Genomic DNA, 18,896 nt, shown 5'->3' with positions numbered 1-18,896 from the left:
AAAATAGTTCATAACAATTACACTTTTACAATAGGATGCTCTATGTATCTAATGTGTAAAATAAATGTTCTCTACTATATTTACATTTTCCTTCCTTTGACCCATGCAATACTGTATGTACTGGCAAACTGAAACTTTGCTCACCTGAAAAAATGCAGTAGTAATACATAGTCAGCATAATTGTGACAGGGCCATAGGTTTTCTGCAAGTCAAAACCATTATTTATTTTTTAAATTAAAATGTAAATTTTGCATATTAACTTTTTGGGCACGCTGCAGTGTATACAGTTCTTGGTTTATTTATTCACATTGGTTATACTTGTTTGATTATTTCAACACAGATGCTAATTATTTACAATATCAGAAGAGGGGAAAAAATTTTTTACGCATATTAACCCATGCTGTCCTATTAGCAAAACTGTACTCCATCAAAAGCACTGTCATGGCTGTGCAGAAAACTTATGTTCCTGGCATATACTTCAAGTCTTATATGTATTACATGTACATTAGATGTGTATGCATTACATCTATACTTATATTCACATACTAAAATATGAATGAGCAATATCTATGCACATGATATGTCAAACACAGGTAACGATTAACTTTTTGTGAACTCTTCCCTCTGAAATCAAAGAAAATTGTAACACTGATGTTATCATGTAAGTTTTAACTGAAATAAATGGAATCTACAGGTAATTACAAGCATTTTTCTGCATGCATTGTGTAACATTCCACTATGGTGCAATGTTACATTATATGTATCTTTCTTGTAAACACTACTTTAAGTAATCACATGAGACAGCTAGTACATACAGCATTTATTTTTTCTTTTAGTTGACGGGAGTTTATTTTTCTCCCTCTTGCTGTTTTTTTTTTTGCATGTTCTGTTGGTAATTTGCTTTCAGTTGTGTTTATACTTAAATTCTTTGCATGAATTTTATATATTTCCCTGCTGCTTTCTAAAGACAGATTTTCATGATTCAGCATTCCAACAAATCTGGGTCTTTTTTCACTAAACTAATTCATTAATAGGGTGTCTAAAGCAAGGCTTTCTATATATACCTGATAGTTTGTTTTTTTTAAGGATGCTACTGTGATTATTTCATTTACAGTTTGCATGCTTCAGGGTCTTTTAAGAGCAATCCCAGTAGTGGAAACAACTCACCAAAAACTTCTCATGCACATTTGCCATTATAATGACTTGGAGCTGCTTAAGAGCACATTGGTATACTTGGAAAACTTGTGTTTGCTGCAATGGGGACTGTACAGGAGAAGTTCTGGGTGGGTTATACACAAAATTTGCATCTCTTTCCTTATGGTTACTATTGTGTTCTGCTTTCTTTAATTCGTAGGAGAGTTGCTGTCGTTTCATGTCCTAAGGACTGCCCCAGGAGCAGGGAATGTCACTGTTGATTGGAAAATTGTTGGACCCCACTTGGAACATAATTTTGCAAATGTTTCTGGCATGCTCTTTTTTTTGGAGGTAACTACAAAATGAATACATAAAGAGGAAGTATGAATGGCTGCAATTAAGCACAGCAGATTTCTTTCCTTATCAAATTGCCTACTTTACTGTCTTAAAAATCCAGTGCAAAGCTCTTTATCCAGAGTCAAGTTCTATTTCCACTGAATGCCGTTCACTGGGGTTGGAGAGCCTATGGTTGCATGTGGATGGGACCCCAGAGAGAGAAGGAGGGGGCAGGGAACTGAAATGGATGGAGTAAAGAAAGGAGGAGAGGGAGAAAGCCTTCTGTAAGCAGTCAGTTTAGAGCAGGGGTAGGCAACCTAAGGCCCGTGGGCCGGATGCGGCCCAATCACCATCTAAATCTGGCCCGCGGACGGTCTGGGAATCAGCCTGTTTTTACATGAGTAGAATGTGTCCTTTTATTTAAAATGCATCTCTGGGTTATTTGTGGGGCCTGCCTGGTGTTTTTACATGAGTAGAATGTGTGCTTTTGTTTAAAATGTATCTCTGGGTTATTTGTGGAGCATAGAAATTCATTCATTTCCCCCCCCCCAAAAAAAAAATATAGTCTGGCCCACCACATGGTCTGAGGGATGGTGGACCGGCCCATGGCTGAAACAGGTTGCTGACCCCTGATTTAGAGCCCTTGTAACAGTGATCTCTCCCTCTCCAAGCAGGAAGTCTCCTGGCAGAAAGGGAGAAAGAGAAAATGGAGTTGCTCCACCCTACTATTAGCTCTGGCTGCTTCCAGCAGCAGTATGTGTGCCTGACAGATTATTCCCAAGGGTTTGTAGCCCTTGAAAGTAAAAAAAAAGTTCCCACTTGGGTTTTGCAAGATGCTGAGGTATCAGTTCTGGCTTGTGGTAAAACAGCTACAGGAGCTACGGGGCTGTGATCTTCTGTAATGGAACTGAAGATGTCTTAACTGTTTATAGTACTCAGTTGTCCATTGGTTTCTCCCTTAAATAACAGGGATCACTGAATGCAACATTTTACGTTCACTTGTTGGATGACCATATTCCTGAAGAAAAAGAAGAATATCAAGTGATTCTGTACAACGTTAGAACTCAAGGTAACAATGGAGGTCACCATGGAGAAACAGCAAATTAGGGCTCATCTGCACATGCATGCTTATTACTTGAGCATTCAGCATTTTGTGGTTTACATGTATTAACAGATTCAGCAGAATGTATTAAGTGATTCAGATGAAAATCATTGTGTCTGAAGTGATGTGAGGTGCTAGTGATGTTTTGTCTTTAGTGCTTGATCTGTGATGTCACAAAGGCAAGTGATCACATCATACTACAGTGATCAGGTGAGGGATATGTCTTTGTGAACATTGATGCCAGTTGCCCGGAAACTGCAGAGCAGTAGGGAAGGACATTGGCCTCTGGCCTTAGGACCACTAGGAGGCTGCAAACTCTGCCTCCCAGGTAGAATAGCCTGCTTTGACCTTCCCTGCCAGCCCTAGAGGGAGCACTTATAAGAACTTTGACTTTAAGAGATAGTGCTTGAGTTAAATTATAGAGTTTGCAGCATCTTCAAGAAACAACTAAACTGATCTTTGGGCTATTTAAACAACAACAACAAAATACCGTGGGTGACAGTTCTGATTAACATAGTCTATTGATTTTGTTTTTCAGGGGTTGCTTCTTCTGGAGCTGCTATCTTGGATAGCCAAGGCTATGAAGCAGTTTTGACAGTAGAGGCGAGTGATGAACCACATGGAGTTCTGAGTTTTGCTCCTTCGTCTAGAGTTGTTTTGGTACAAGAGGGAAATAAAACCATTCAGCTTTTCATTAACAGAGAATTTGGATCTCTAGGTTGGTATGTGGAGTGGGTTGGATTCTAAATTAATTTTATGTATTTAATAATGCTTGCATGTGTATGTGTACCCACAGACACACACACACACCTTTCTACTAGCTCAGATGGGGAACCTCCGGCCCATGGAAAGAGCGGGTAGGGGAAAGAGATTGTGTGAGTTGGTGACTGACTATTTTTGCTCTGGCTATATTGCTGCCTGCTTTAGCCCCATCCACAGTTAGCAGATTATCTCTAAGGGCACCACCACCAACGAAATGCGATAGAATATTGTATCAGGGTGGGGGGGGAATTGGAATATCTGGAAAGAAAACATGTCTGAAATACTGAACAGGAGCAGATTCTAGTTGCTGAGTGTAAATTACTGTTTTTTCATAAATTTGTTGCATATGTAAGTCATTTTACATACCTCTCACTTCCACAAGAATATATGGAATTGACAAGAGTTATTTATGTCTCTTCATGTTTCAACTCCCTTGATTGGAATTATTGCTGAAGCCTTTTCTTGCATGCTCACTAGGTGTTATCAATCTCACCTACGCAACAGTTCCAGGATTTCTTGGCATAAGGAATCAAACCAACGTGATTTTGGCTGAACCAGGAGTTGATTACATACCTGCATCGGGGTCACTGCTTTTAGGAGAAGGTGAAACATTGGCTACCATAAATGTTACTATTCTAGAGGTAAATAGTAATTCCATTCAACAACAAAAAATGATTCTGATGGATGCAGGATTTAGGCCATAATACTTTGAATATAACAGAGTCATATTTATGCTATGTATATTTTATTGCTGTATGGAGTTAATTGTAGATGCAACCACCCACCCATGGTTGATAAGTCATGGGGAACAGTTACAAACAGAGATATGAGATGCATACAAGTGAGATCAGCTGGTTTATTTGGCTGCCGTCACAACCAGTGTGATGTGATAATGGATCACTACACATTTTTCATTTTCAATCTCTTGGCTACACTATGCAGTAAATCTTCATTGACAGAACCAGCTCTTGTCACTGTTACAGTGGACACTTGGGTTGTGAACATGATCCGTGCAGGAGACACGTTCACAACCCACAGCGTTCGCAACCGCAGCGCTGCATCTGCGCATGCGTGGGTCACAATTTGGCACTTCTGCACATGTGCGAGTGCCGAAACCCGAAGTAACCTGATCTGGTACTTCTGGATTCAGCACAGTGCACAACCCGAAAACACACAACCTGAAGCATCTGTAACCCAAGGTATGACTGTAAATCATTTTAAATTACATCCTATATTATTTTACATATGTTATGTGAAGACCCACCTGAGGGCAGGTAATTAATTATCTTTTGGGAGAGAAGACTCAAACGACCTTGTGTAATAAGTGTTCTAAGGCAGGGGTGGGACCATAAGGAATGAATGTCTCATACCTTGCTCCTCTCAGTCTTGGCTCTGGCCCCACCTACCACTGGCATTTGACCCCCTGAAGATTCCTTACCCCTGTTTTAGGATGTTAAAGAGGGCCTTCTTTGATTATTCTTGAAATGCATGTTAAAATACAATAGCATGAGCATTTATTGTATTTCTGTTTTTCAGGATGATGTACCAGAGTTACAAGAATTCTTTCTGGTTAATCTTACATCTGTGGAACTCATCATGCATCCTTTGACATCTTTCCCTCCCAGACTTGGTATGCATTTCACATCTTTGCATTAGCGCCACACTATATATCAAGTATATATCAAGTAATATGCCCAGTGTGTGACTTGGATATATTTTCTTGCACTAACTTTTATAAATACGAAAGCTTTCAAAATGCTTTTTGGTGTGCATCAGACAGCACCTTACATTAAATGCATAGCATTCAAGCTGTATTTGCATTTAAATACAGGTATGGCTTGGTAGGGTTCTTGGTAGAGAAGTGCAGAAGTGGCTCATCGGTTGGGGTGGAATACCTACGTAAGGTTCTTGGCAGGCAGGTCACTGTTGCTTACTGAGATGGCATGCGGCAAAGCCTGCGCTGTCAGTATAGTGCAAATGCACCAGCAGAAGCCCCGGAGTGTGTGTCCACTGCACCAACCTCCCTGCCACTTTACCCTTCCCCCTCCCACCTGACCAGCCTCTTCTGGGAAAGTGTTAGCAATGTACTCAAATTCCCATCTATGTTGTGATAGTGAAGCCAAACTGTTTTGTGAAAAATGCAAACTGCCCATTCTCCATAATTTCCTCTCACCAAAGCACCTTCTTTGGCGCTCTTAAGTGTATATGCCACAAGGCCCGAGAACTACAGACCTGTGCCACACACTCTGCCATTTGAGTTGTGTTTCTCCCTTTGTGGTTGGGTGTTGGGTTGCATGATACCATATGCTCTGACATGAAAGGGAGTGGCTGTCATTGAGTTTTCTCCACCAGATCTGGGACTGGTGTAAAGTTCTGCTGTTGACACAGGTGATGTGATCTGGAGGAGTATAGGATATGATGTAAATTTGCTAATTTTGGCCATTGCACCCACTACTTTTGCTGACAGTTATTGTTCTACCCTAGGAGTGTTCTGTAGGCATATAAGTAGGGTGGGGTTTTCAAAGATGTAGCTGATATGCGGTGGCATATCTGCTGTTCCATTGGTGCAGTTGAGCTTCCTCTAAATCAGTGTTTCTCAAACTTGGGTCCCCAGCTATTGTTGGACTACAACTCCCATCATCCCTGACCACTGGTCTGCTAGCTAGGGATGATGGAATCCTCAATCCCTCTGTATAGCATTGCATCCTTAGTCCCTTTCAGCAAGTTACTGACTTGGGCATGGACTGAGTCTGTACTTTCAGTACTCCTAATGCATCTGGCTATTTTCAGTATACCTCTAATATTTTATCTTTGACCTCCTTTATTTGCATGTCTATAGACTTGACTGGGTTAATTCATTACAAACTTAAAGGTAAATAGAAAAATATATTGTAGTTCACTTGAGATGTGTATTCTAGAGGTAGCGTGGAAAATATTTAGACTTGTGGTATAATTAGATGTCTCTGTTCTATTGCTTTCATTCAGTAAAGACAATGCATCTGCTTTCAGAACTAATCAACTCCCATACTTCGTGGATAGATGTTGTTTATTGACTTTGGTAACTCATAAATATATAAATATAGTAATAAATATCCACTGTTCTCAAAACATTTGTGCATTATCCAGAAATCTGAACAATGCTTAAAATATTATGCGCTACTAAAACCTATTTTATCTTTAGATGTGGATGGTTTAGCAGCACAGGTTATTATTGATGCAAATGATGGAGCAAGAGGAGTAGTTGGCTGGCAAAACACACAGTAAGTCTCACCTTCAGCTTATGTTTGTTTTCAGTTGTTTGAGCACTGAACTGTTTCCTCTGGTGTTACACAGTTGATAGTTTTGAGCAGTCAAAGTTCAGATGAATTCTAAATAAAACCTATGATCCAATGGATAGGATACTCCAGAGTATCCTGATTTATCTAAGAGTTTTCCCCTCAGAATTTGCTTCCCCCAACTCCTCAAATGCTTATAGTCTCCTAATTTCAAATAGCAGGTTAGGCTCTTTGGAGTTCCTATAGCTATATGCGGGAGACACTGTGTTATACCTGGGAGATCTTGGTTGAAATCCTCACTCAGGCACTAAATTTTCTGACTGATGTTGGGGTGTGGGAACTATGCATGCTACCTGGAGTGTGTGTGTATGTGTATCCTATCTATCTATCTATCTATCTATCTAGGAATTGGACCTGGGACATTCTGCTTGCAAAGTGAACATTGTACCCCTGAGCTATTTCCCTTCCCCAAGTATATTAGTGCCCATAACTAAAGTATTTTTGCAACTAGCTCCTCAGATGATCCCCATTTTACCAGCATATCAGTTGTTGTCTATAAAGTTAGGGTTGCCATATTCCCAAAAGTGAAAATCCTGACAGAGTTGCTGAGCTGCCCGATTCCCAGATGTGTCCGGGGAAACCCTGACGTATGGCAACCCTAATAAAATATCTGAATATTGCCAATGAAATCATAAACTTTTTGTCAATACATATAATTGGGAAGGGCTGTACTTCTTTCCCCCCAACAGTTTTGAAATAAGTGAAGTAAATGGAAGTTTGACATTAGTGGCATTCCGGGACCGAGGATCTTACGGCAAAGTGTCCTTGTTCTTGTATGCTCAGAATCTGGAAGCACATCAAGGGCTGGATTTTAATTTTTCCTCACAGGTAAGAACTAACCTTAATAAAAAAATACTTTGCACCACAGTACCAGCCAGCTAATTTGTTTCAGCAGTGAAATATAATCAGACAACATGCCTAGTTAGAATTTTTAAATTCTAGGGCTGGAAGGAGAAGAAAGGAGAACCTAGATTGCTTTCTAGAAGGGAAAGGAAGCACAAACATCTTGACAGGTTAATAATAATAATAATAAATCACATATGGAACCTTTTTCATATGTTGAGCACATAAGAGAGGAGAGGGATCGAGCCCACTTACAACCTCCGGGCATTCACCCAAAGGTCAGAACAGATCTATTCATGTATGATCAATGCACCATGTGATCAGGAACCATGAGAAAGGCAGGTTTCACAGCTGCATGGAGAGAGTTTGTAAGTGTATATATTATATATAGACATGTAGGTTCAGTTCTGACCTTCAGATAAGTACTTGGAAGTGAGGATGAAAGGCAGATAGGATCACATTCCTGAGCTCCACATGTGCCTTGAATACTCATTTGTCATCTGAAAAGGATTTATAATGTCTTTAATACTTACCATCACTGGTTTGGAAAAGTCACCTAAGATTTGCATCTTTCTTCCTATATTTGTTGAATTTTTATGAAGTATTGAATTTTGAAATGTTCTAAAATACCATGTCATTGTGTTTTGTTGCTAGACACTTTCTTTTGCTGATGGAGAAAGGTATAAATATGTTGATGTTATGATTTTTGATGATGAGATTCCTGAAGGGGATGAGAGATTCCAGCTTATTCTGACAAACCCATCCCTTGGGTTAGAGTTAGGCGAAAACACAACAGGTAACATTAACTAATCTTAAAACTATTTCTGTATGTTGTGATTACAGAATTACATTGTACAAACCATAGTTGACCCCAGTGGATAATTACACTGGTCAACAACAAATTGTTGTCTGCGTTTTTTCAGTTGATTTAGGACGAATCTGGTGCGCTGAATCCAAAAATCACATTGGTTTTGCTCAATCAGGTCAAGTTTTTGAGCTATGGCCACATGTCTTTTTTTACGTTTTTGCTCACATGTACGCTTGTGTGGAGCATTTTAGAAGAAGTTGGTGGGGGTAAAATGCCATGTCGAATAATTGTTTTGATTGGAAATGATTATTTTAATGACAAGAAGTATTCAGGTCCGATAGTTCTGGGTGATTATGTCGAAAAGGGATCAGTTTGAAGTCATAAAACCTCGAAATCTTCCATAAATTGGTGCGGCAAAGCATAAAGTAGGGGGATCAAAACTAAGTTAATGGGGCAGCCGCCCCATGAAGTATCCTGATCTTCAATCAGCACGTCGTCCTGTAGCTCATTGTGATGAAATTCCAGTGCCTATCTTCGGAGAACTTCCTGACATTAGTGACGAAGATGCCTCCAGTGTTGAAGGACATGAAGAAGAAGAAGTGGTTCTTGAAAATTATGCTCCACATCCATTTTTCCAAAAGGAGTTGAATGATCTAGTTCGCGACCTCAGCTTGTCAAAGGACTCTGCCGAACTGTTGGCATCCAGATTGAAGGAAAAAAACCTCCTCTCTGACAATGCTCGCATCAGCTTCTTCCGCAACAGGCATCAAGAGTACCTCCGTTTTTTCTCAGAAGAGAAGGACTTGGTGTACTGTGCAGATATTGCGCAGGTTCTGCTCAAGCTTGGAGTGCCACAGTACGAACCCAAAGATTGGAGACTGTTCATTGACAGCAGCAAGCGATCACTGAAATGTGTTCTGCTACACAACGGCAACCAGTTTGCCTCTATACCCCTGGCTCACTCGAGTACACTGAAGGAGAACTATGAAGCGGTGAAGTATGTGCTGGAGAAAATTGGTTATGATCAGCATAAGTGGTTTATTTATGTTGACCTGAAGATGGTGAACTTTTTGTTGGGACAACAGTCTGGCTTCACCAAGTACCCATGTTTTCTGTGCATGTGGGATAGTAGGGACCGTGCTCAGCATTACACGAAGAAGGACTGGGCTGTGCAGGAGGAATTGGTGCCTTGCAAAAAAAGGAACGTCATCAACGACCCTCTGGTGGACAGAGACAGAATACTCTTCCCACCGCTGCACATCAAGCTTGGCTTAATCAAACAGTTCACCAAGGCTCTGGACAAGGATGGTTACTGCTTCACTTACCTGTGCCAGGCTTTTCCAGGATTGACCATGGAGAAGTTGAAAGCTGGCATCTTTGACGGTCCTCAGATCCTTCAGCTCATCAGAGATCCAGAGTTCGGAAACTCAATGAACGAAGTGGAACTGAAAGCGTGGAAGGCATTTGTTCTGGTAGTGAAGAACTTTCTTGGCAACAATAAGGCCAGAAACTACGCAGAACTTGTCAACAACATGCTGACTGCTTTCAGAAACCTGGGCTGCAACATGAGCGTCAAGATGCACTACCTATTTTCACATATGGACTGGTTTCCTGAGAACTTGGGTTCAATGAGTGACGAGCAGGGGGAGAGATTCCATCAGGACATAAAAGAGATGGAGACCAGGTCTCAGGGTCGCTGGGACGCAGTCATGATGGCTGACTACTGTTGGACTCTGAAGAGAGACCTCCCTGCCGCTGAGCATTCCTGGAGTTCCAAGAAATGGAAGTTCAAGCCCTGAAGTTTGAAAAATGGTGAAGCAACATGCAATTTACGTGTACTTACCTTTATCAATGCCCACCATTCAGTTTACAGGAAACCTGACCTGATGGAGAGAAACGGATGCCATTTCCTGATTCAGCAGTGCACAAATACCCTAAATCAGTTGTAGAAATCTAGACAACATTCAAAAAGTAAAAAATTGTTGCCCAGTGTTATGTGTTTCCCCTCTGTTAAATTCCAACAAGAGAATTAGCCAGCTACCAACACTGTTTAATATTTGTGGGACAAGAAAATTAGCAGCAAACAATCTGTGGTATTGTTTTGCAATTAGTTGAAGAAATAGTAGCATCACATGTTAAATGTTGTACAATGGAAAACACATACTTAATAGTTGATTCTAAGATCCAGCATTATTTTGGGGTTTTATAGCAACACATTTGCATTTTTGCTCCTGTATGTATAATATGGGTAAGATTATCCTAGATGAATTTTAATAATTTCATTCATTTTCTGTTCAAAGCCACTGTTACCATCCTTGCCAGTGATGATGGCCATGGAGTTTTGTCCTTCAACAACAGTGAACATTTCTTTCTAAGGGAACCATCAGCACAATTTTTAATGGAAAGTGTTGCAGTACTCACCATTATCAGGGAACCTTCTCAGGGAATCTTTGGAACTGTGACTGTCCAGTATCTTGTGAGAGAGATCAATTCTTCTGAAGCATCTATAGATTTGACTCCATCACAAGGCTATGTTGTTCTAGAAGAGGGAGTCAGATTCAAGGTAATATGCAGGTAGTTATTACAAAATGGAAGAATTGTTACTTGGTTTCATATAGCGATGAGGAAGAAATTCCTATTTTAATGAGAACCTCTACTTATTGTTTTCTGTACCAATATACAAAACAAAACTTTGCTTTACTTCAAAATTCACACACCTCCAAATTTTATGATGCAATTTTCCAACCCAAAGATGTGTTACAATAAACCGTATATGAGAGGAAAGTACAGAGTAAAATGCTTAAATTAGCAAAAATTATGTACAAAAATATACTATAAGTGAAAATTTGCATGGTGGATCATTCAAAAACAGGTTTTTCTATTTTTATATGAAAATATGATTTCAGTGTCTGAAATGTTACAGTCCAGAATTCCGCCATTTTATTATATGCAATGTGTAGAACAGTTCCAATATAATATAGTGAAGTTGGCATCTATCTACTTCCTATTTCAAAAATTCATTGTCATTGTCTATGCAATAATTTCGCTTTATACATTTGTTTTCTCTTACAGACTTTGCATATAACTGCCATACTAGATACTGAACCAGAAATGGATGAACATTTTGTTGTTACCTTGTTCAGCCCAACAGGTGGAGCCAGACTGGGCACAAGAGTAGAAACTTTTATCACAGTGTTGCAGAATCAAGCCCCATTGGGACTTTTCAGTATCTTCCCAGTTTCAAATAGGTATACCAGCAATGCCACCATAGTAAATGCCACTTTTTGTTTGTTTGTTTGTGGATAGGATATTGTCCTGCATTTTATGTTGGTTCAATTATTCATTTTAAAAAATATATGTTAAAATACTGATAAATGTAGATGCTTATAAACCCATAAGTCAAACATATCTAAGATATATCATTAAATACACAACTATAAGCACTGATATCATTACATATTTTTCATTTTCATAACTCAATTAACTGTTGTCAGCTCTTAACAAAAACAACTGTGTTCTGTTTATTACTTCCTAATCCCTAAATTTCACTCACTTTAGACAATCATGCTAGCTGCCATACCTTGATAATCCATTCTTTAATAGTAGATGTCTTTGGATTCTACCAGTGTTTTGCACCTAACTTTTTTTTGTAGATGTCCATGAATCTGTTTACTAAAGAACAATTCTATTTTCATAAAAATACCTTAGAAGGCCCAAAGTAAGATGGTGGGAGTTATGACACTTCATAGTTTGACATTTTATTAATTGCATTTACAGGGTGGGATCCAGAATATCCCTTGCATGAACAGACGTGCTCCTTCCATTTGAGGAAAATAATGAAATGCAGAGGAAGCTCCCACAGGAGGAAAGGGGAAAGGGGATTTTTTTTTTTTCTGATTCCCAGCCTGTACCGCCTCCCACAGCTTTCCTTGTGGCATAGGGGGTGACAAGGGAAAGAGGAATCAGAAAAAATGGACCCCTCCTTCTCCATCATAAACATTACATGAGCAGAGCTGCTCATGGGACCTTCAAATCTGAGTCGCAATTCCCACCCCACCCAGGACAGTTTGCACAGCAGGGTATATCTACTACATATGTAAACATATGTGTTAATTATCTTATTTGGGGTGAAATAAATAATATAAAACCTTATAGTGATTTTCTTTCATGTTAGTGCAAATGAATTTTGTCATGCCTATTGGAGGTACAGTGGAACCTTGGTTGTCGAACGTAATCTATTCCGGAAGACCGTTCGACTTCTGAAATGTGTTCAACAACCAAAGCGCAAAGGACTGTCAGCAATGAGAAAATGGAAAAACACACAGTGAAAGCTGTTCAACTTCCAAGGTGCATTGGAAAATGGAAGCAATTACTTCCGGGCTTTCAGTGTTTGGGTTCCGAAACGTTCGGCTTCTGAGACGCTCAAAAACCGAGGTTCCATTATTTTCCAGTCAGATTCCATAACTGCTGAACCTAGTGGGTCTTTTCACACTTAATATACCCAATCCCATGGTTTGGAGGATGGAACAGGCCTCAGTTCCTAGTTTCGTGAAGGCCCTCCATACCCTAGTCTTATGAAGGACATTAATTTCTTTACTTTAGTAATGGTCTCCATAACTTTTAGGACAAATTCTCTCATAATTGAAGAAGGCAACACTACCGTCTACTTGAAAATATCCCGGAGCAATGGGATGAACACATCAGTGAGTGTGGAATGGGAAACACAGTCTGATTCTGCATTTGGGATAAGTAAGTCAATTCATGAGTAGGTTTTTTAAAATCAAATATTACAAATTGGCCTAATAAAACAAGGAGAACTAAGTTGTACCCAGGAGCTGACTTGACCAATGTCACTGGCTGTAAATCTATCACTATTTTCTCTGCTGCACACTTTTTCTGCTTTTGCGTTTGAGATGAGGCCCTCGTTTCTATAATATGGGGTTCTCTATCTTTTCTATAATATGGGGTATCTCTATCTGCCAATACACACAGTAATTGGTGCATATTTTCTTCTTGTTGCAGAAGGCGGATTAAGCGTATTGTCCATTTTACAAAGTTTTGCAGAAGAACCAATATCCAGCTGGTGCTTCATTGCAGCAGGGGACTCTCTCTATGGCATATTGTTGCGGACGTACCCAGCTGTAAATTCTTCAATATTCCAGTGGCGGGGAGTTTTCGTTCCTGTTGAGGTATATACATTGTTAGAAAACAAAGTGTTCCCATGTGAAAATAAAATGGAAAGAACAGCACTCAGGAATAATCCGGATTAATATTAGCACTGTTTCAGGACATACAAAATATTGCAACAACAGTAACAGGGAGCCAGTGTCCAACAACATCTGGTGGGCCACAGGCTTCTCAAACCTGGATCTCTACAGGCTTGAAGTGTTGCCAGTTGGTGGGGCAGGGCAGGCAGGGCAGAGCTGCTCACCTGCTTTTTCAACCTCAAGCACCACCGCTGGTTCCTTAGAAGCTAAGGCACAAGGCACGGAGAGCTCAGTGTGGTACGAGCACAGTGGCAGGAATGTTGGATTGGCTCCGTCAGTGCACCTGCACTGTGCTTAGCTCTCTGCACCTTGTACCCCTCCCTCTCAGCAACTGGCAGTAATGCTCAGTGTTGGAAAAGCAGGTGAGCAACTCTGCCCTGCCTCACCAACCATTACTGCTGGTTGACAGCTGTGAGAACAGAATGATGATCTAGATGGACCTTTGACCTGATCCAATATTCTCTTCTTACGTACAGAGAATCTCCTTTGGAACCTGCCTTCATCTCACCTTAATATAACATTAAATAAATGTTTTTGTTTTAAAACAATTGTTTGTGCATGGTACTAAAAGTGCTTAAGTCATTGACTCTATTATTTTTTCCCCTTAGGATTTTAGTATTGTGAATCCCCATCAATGCATGGCATTTCAAATCAATGGTGCTTCCTACCTAATAATTACTCATGGTGGAATGGAACAAGATAGACCTTCTAACAACACTGTGTACTCCTTCACCCCTGGATTCCAGATGCTACAGGTAACATTTTTAGCTCATCCAAAAGTCTTTTAAACCCAATATACTTACATAGATTTGGTGGAGTGCATTCACTTTCAGCATGCTTTCCTGTGACAGTTGTCATATAGTTGGAAGGGGGTCCAAACTGGGCTGGAGTAAGGGGCATTCCCCCCTTGTTTCCCCAATTTAAAGCAAGCTCCAAGCAGCAATTAGGCATAATGGAGGAAATGACAGCTACCTATTTTGTATTTGTTTCCCATCGCCTCTTCAGTGGCAGACCTGGGTCTTTAAAATTTCATTGGGGCCCTGCACACCCGCCTCTTCTCTTCTCTTCTTCTCCATATTAAATAAATCACATGCCTGTCTATGCCCTAAATTTGATAAATCTTTTTCCCCCTTGCAGATCCAGACCATCTTTGTGCCGGATAGCAGTGATATAAAGTTTTTCAGTTTGGACCAAAACCACTACTTGGTTATTGCAAGTTGTATGTCTGAATCCAATTCTCTCCAGGTTGATAGATCTTCCTTATTCTTCCTATGTAATGTGTGCTTGTTCTTTAGACTGTTGAGATTAACGTATTCAGAACTTTTGCAGCATTCTGAATGGTTTAAGCATCTGAGTAGAAATAATGCACCAAATTCATTTTGATGTAATTGAAGTAAGAAGACGGGGGTAATTTCTGTCGTTGTTCAATAATTTGTAAATTGACTGCAGATGCTTACTATATATTTTCATAAACAAGATTTCTAAAGCACACCAATAAATATAGCTAGAATAAATATAGCTAGAATAAGCTATATTATTCTGGAGTTGTCAGAGGTGTTTCTTTGCTTACTGACTAAACTGCTTGTTCTGGTATAGACAAATAATAAGTTACAAATTTGGGTTGTATTGGACTTACATGTACCCTATCATAGCTTTCTGTTTGTAAGTACTGCATTTGTTTCTGATACTTTCATGAATGCTTCAGTTGATCAGTCAACCTCAAGCTCATTTTGAGGGTGTGACTTACAGGAGGCGTATCCCGATTTTTCATATCCTAAATAAACACCATGCCAGTATTTCATATGTTTATTACATTTATATCTCAACATGGCATACATACTTTACCTCGTCCCCTTTTTATCCTAACAACAATGATCCTGTGAGGTATGCTAAGTTGAGAGTGAGTGAGTGAGTAACTGGACCAAGTTCACCCAGTGTACTTCAAGGCTAAATCAAGATTATGAACCCTGATCTCCCAGGTCCTAGTCCAACACTCTGACCACTACACTACAGTGGCTCTTAATAACTTAATGTTGGGCTTAATGACATTTTAACATGACTTCTGATTTCTTTGTGTATAGTCTGAGCTGTAACAAGAGGTGTTTTCTTCTCCCCTCATTTTCCACAGATTTTCCTCTGGGATAATGGCATCTTTAGATTCCATCATCAGCTCTCGGTGAATGGAGTTCTAAGCATGGATCTTTTCTCAAGGGGAGGCACTACATATCTAGTTGTGGCTCCATCAGACACCTCACATGCTCCTCTTTTATACCAGTGGTCAGATAACAAATTTAGAAAGCTTCATGAACTGCCAATCAATGGCGTAACAAGAGTCAAAGCCTTCATTTCTGGATCTGACATCTACCTAATTTTTGCAAAAGGTATTCATACAAACAAGAGCTGTTTGACAGAAATACATTAAGATTCAGCTGTTACTATGGAAATAGAAACATGAAATGGGAACGGAAATTACTTCTTTATGACTCTTATCAAGAAAATGTTTCTATGGCCTCTTTATTATATAAAAATCTTGTCCTTGCCAATGTAAGGTACACTTATGATATTGAATAATAAAAAATGGTAATAGTAATATTATTATTTTTTCTTCTATCTTGTTCTTCCTTCAGAAGGAATTCAGGATGGCTAGCAATGATCAAATGTGCAGCATATACTTTTTCAAGAAGCATGTCAGAAGCTAGTAATTTACAATTATTTTGATTTCTACATTTTATTTGATTCTTATTTTTTTAAAAAAATCTTTCTTGAATACTTTCACTTAGGTAGAAATAAATAAAATCCCAGAAGTTGGTCCCATCTGTGGTTCTAGTTATATCATACTTTTGCTTTTCCTGAGATACATAAAATAAATAAATATTTTCAGGTACTACGATGCTAGTCACTATGCAAATAATTACCTGATAATCTGGCTAAAATATTTGCATGCAAGCTTATGCTCTTCCTCTTCTTATTCTCCACAGGGCCCAACAATACTTGTGAAGTTTTTGTGTGGGAGACAGGACAACCTTCATTCAGGCATTTTCAGTCCCTTTTTATAAAAGCTGTAAATGAAATCCATACTTTTGTCCCACCATCAGGTGTAGGTATGTGGGGTTTTTGGTTGGTGTGGGGAGAAGGTCCTCTTACAGCTGGCTTCCACAAAATGCTTTCCCAACACTTTGTATTATCTCCTTGTTGGAAAAAGCATGTACATGGCAACATCATGTATAAATAGCACAAATATTCGTTTTTGCTGCACATGCATGCCGAGAGATGTTGCAGTTGGACATGATTTCTCAGTGTACATATGCAGGAAAATGATTGGGATACATTTATTCTGGTGTCAAAAGGTGTTTGAAGGTCTGAATCTAGAAGGATACTTAATGGGCATGATACTTAATGGGCATGTTTTTGTTGTTTTGTTGCTGATATTACCGTATTTTCTCTGTATGTCATACTAGCTCTCTGTATGTCATACTAGCTCTGTGTAGTATCATGGAGTTGCATGAACATGAAAATGGAACTAATATACTGAAGGATATTGATGCCAGGTTTAGAAGAAGCAAATAATTTAATGCAGGAAACATTAAATTATGAAATCAAAATGAAATGTCAATATTAGACAGAAAAATAAAAAGAGTTGATGAGACAGAAGTAATGTTAATTGCTAAAGCAATTTTATCCAGGCAGAGCAAGCATTTCATTATAGTTGAAAACCATTCTTTTCTAAACTTTATTTTTCATATTTAAAAAATAAGTTGAAAGCTTTACTTGAAGTAAAAATATAAAGAGGAATTAAATGTTAAGCAAATGCTTAGATGTAACAAACATTGAAAGCAAACTAACCAACTAGCTCTTCTTTTTTTTCAATATAAACATTTTAAATTTGTCCCTCTAAAGTTCTTTCCTTTTTCTGTTTCTTGATGCAGGCCACTTGCTCTTTGCTAGCAAGGATAAATCAGCTCTGTATTCTTGGAACTCAGAAAAAAACCAGTTCTCTCCATTGCTGGAAGCCCCTTCTGCCAATCATTTCACCACTGTCAGTGTAGTGTCTCTTAATTCCAACAAAAGTCTAATTGTCTTGTCTGCAGACTCCTACTCCTATATTTATGAGCTGACTGCAGTCTCCAACCAATCAGATTTTATACCGAGGTAGGTTCCTGCTTTTATCCATTGACTTACAAGCAGACGGAATGAGTTTTTCCTGTCTAGTTTTAGTTGTAATGTCTAAAACAACTTTCATATCCACAATCTTCTTTCTCTTTCCTTTGCTTTAACTTTATGGGACTCTTATATGATCCTATAATCTACACTTCAGTTCTGACCCTTTGAATATCTAGTGAACATGCTATAGTCAGAAAGCTTTGTACAAATCAGTCACTGAGAATACTATCTGTGGATCTATGTAGAAACCCAGGATAGAGTAGGCAGGGAAACGGGAGTAAACAGACATGCTATAGAGCCAAAATAGTCAGGATAGAAGCTTCATCTGCATTGTACATTTAAAACAGTCTTATACCATTTTATACAGAAATGGTTCCCCCCAGTGAATCCTAGGGACTGCCATTTAATAAGGGGTTCTGAGAGCTCTGTCGCCCTCACCCTGGAGGTAAAAGTCTTTATTAATCTGATGTATTGCTCAATCCAGTCAAAAACACCTCCTCCGTCTTCTTGAGTTCAAAGGAGTTTAAAGTTAAGGTGTGTTCTACTCATAACCATCCCTACTACATGCTGGCTCAAAAGAGGAAGAAAATACAATATAAATTGTTTGCTTAAAGTATGTATGAGTAATATGTTTCTTGTAATGCTACATAAAATACAGCAAATGGTAACCAAAAACTTAGGAGTCAAATTTATACCTTTTAATTATTATGGTCTGTGATATATTTTATTTTTGCATGACAAACCCATTTTTTTGCTATGGTTGTCTTGGATAACTAGTCTTTAATTATAATTATGCTCTCTCTATGTGTTTTTATGCTAGTTCAGGTGAACTGATATTTGAACCTGGAGATCAAGAAGCTGTGATAGCAATCAATATCTTTGATGACACAATCCCGGAGGAAGAAGAATTTTTTCGAGTATGGCTGAAAAATCCAAAGGGTGGTGCAGAAATTGGTCCTAATGGTTATGTTACCATAATTATACCACCAAATGATGATGCCCATGGAGTTGTTGCTTTTGCCCAGGTTATTGAGTTATATTAGAATATATTTGCAATGGACCAAAATCAGAGCAATGTGAATACTTAGATATATTATTCTGATGCATTATTATTATTATTTACTCCTTTTTTATATGAATGAAAATAA

General features: G+C 38.9%; 1 protein-coding gene across 5 annotated transcripts in view; it reads left to right on the top strand.

The window, feature by feature from the left end:
* ADGRV1 (adhesion G protein-coupled receptor V1) overlaps positions 1–18,896 on the top strand; it is a 230,132-nt gene that overhangs the window by 69,204 nt on the left and 142,032 nt on the right. For all 5 annotated transcript variants that reach the window (XM_083403548.1, XM_083403549.1, XM_083403551.1 and 2 more), the window contains 18 exons: positions 1,355–1,485; positions 2,440–2,539; positions 3,111–3,290; positions 3,812–3,975; positions 4,871–4,964; positions 6,516–6,594; positions 7,359–7,497; positions 8,167–8,308; positions 10,621–10,883; positions 11,393–11,568; positions 12,945–13,069; positions 13,343–13,509; positions 14,196–14,342; positions 14,725–14,832; positions 15,716–15,968; positions 16,566–16,688; positions 17,514–17,736; positions 18,569–18,773. In XM_083403548.1, coding sequence (XP_083259674.1) covers positions 1,355–1,485; positions 2,440–2,539; positions 3,111–3,290; positions 3,812–3,975; positions 4,871–4,964; positions 6,516–6,594; positions 7,359–7,497; positions 8,167–8,308; positions 10,621–10,883; positions 11,393–11,568; positions 12,945–13,069; positions 13,343–13,509; positions 14,196–14,342; positions 14,725–14,832; positions 15,716–15,968; positions 16,566–16,688; positions 17,514–17,736; positions 18,569–18,773 — 2,819 coding nt within the window. The remainder of the gene's footprint in view (positions 1–1,354; positions 1,486–2,439; positions 2,540–3,110; positions 3,291–3,811; positions 3,976–4,870; positions 4,965–6,515; positions 6,595–7,358; positions 7,498–8,166; positions 8,309–10,620; positions 10,884–11,392; positions 11,569–12,944; positions 13,070–13,342; positions 13,510–14,195; positions 14,343–14,724; positions 14,833–15,715; positions 15,969–16,565; positions 16,689–17,513; positions 17,737–18,568; positions 18,774–18,896) is intronic.

Source organism: Podarcis tiliguerta, assembly GCF_965153285.1.
Source record: "Podarcis tiliguerta genome assembly, chromosome: 11".
NCBI lineage: Eukaryota > Metazoa > Chordata > Lepidosauria > Squamata > Lacertidae > Podarcis > Podarcis tiliguerta.
Note: the sequence above shows the minus strand (reverse complement) of the source record. Positions and strands in the feature narration are given on the sequence as shown.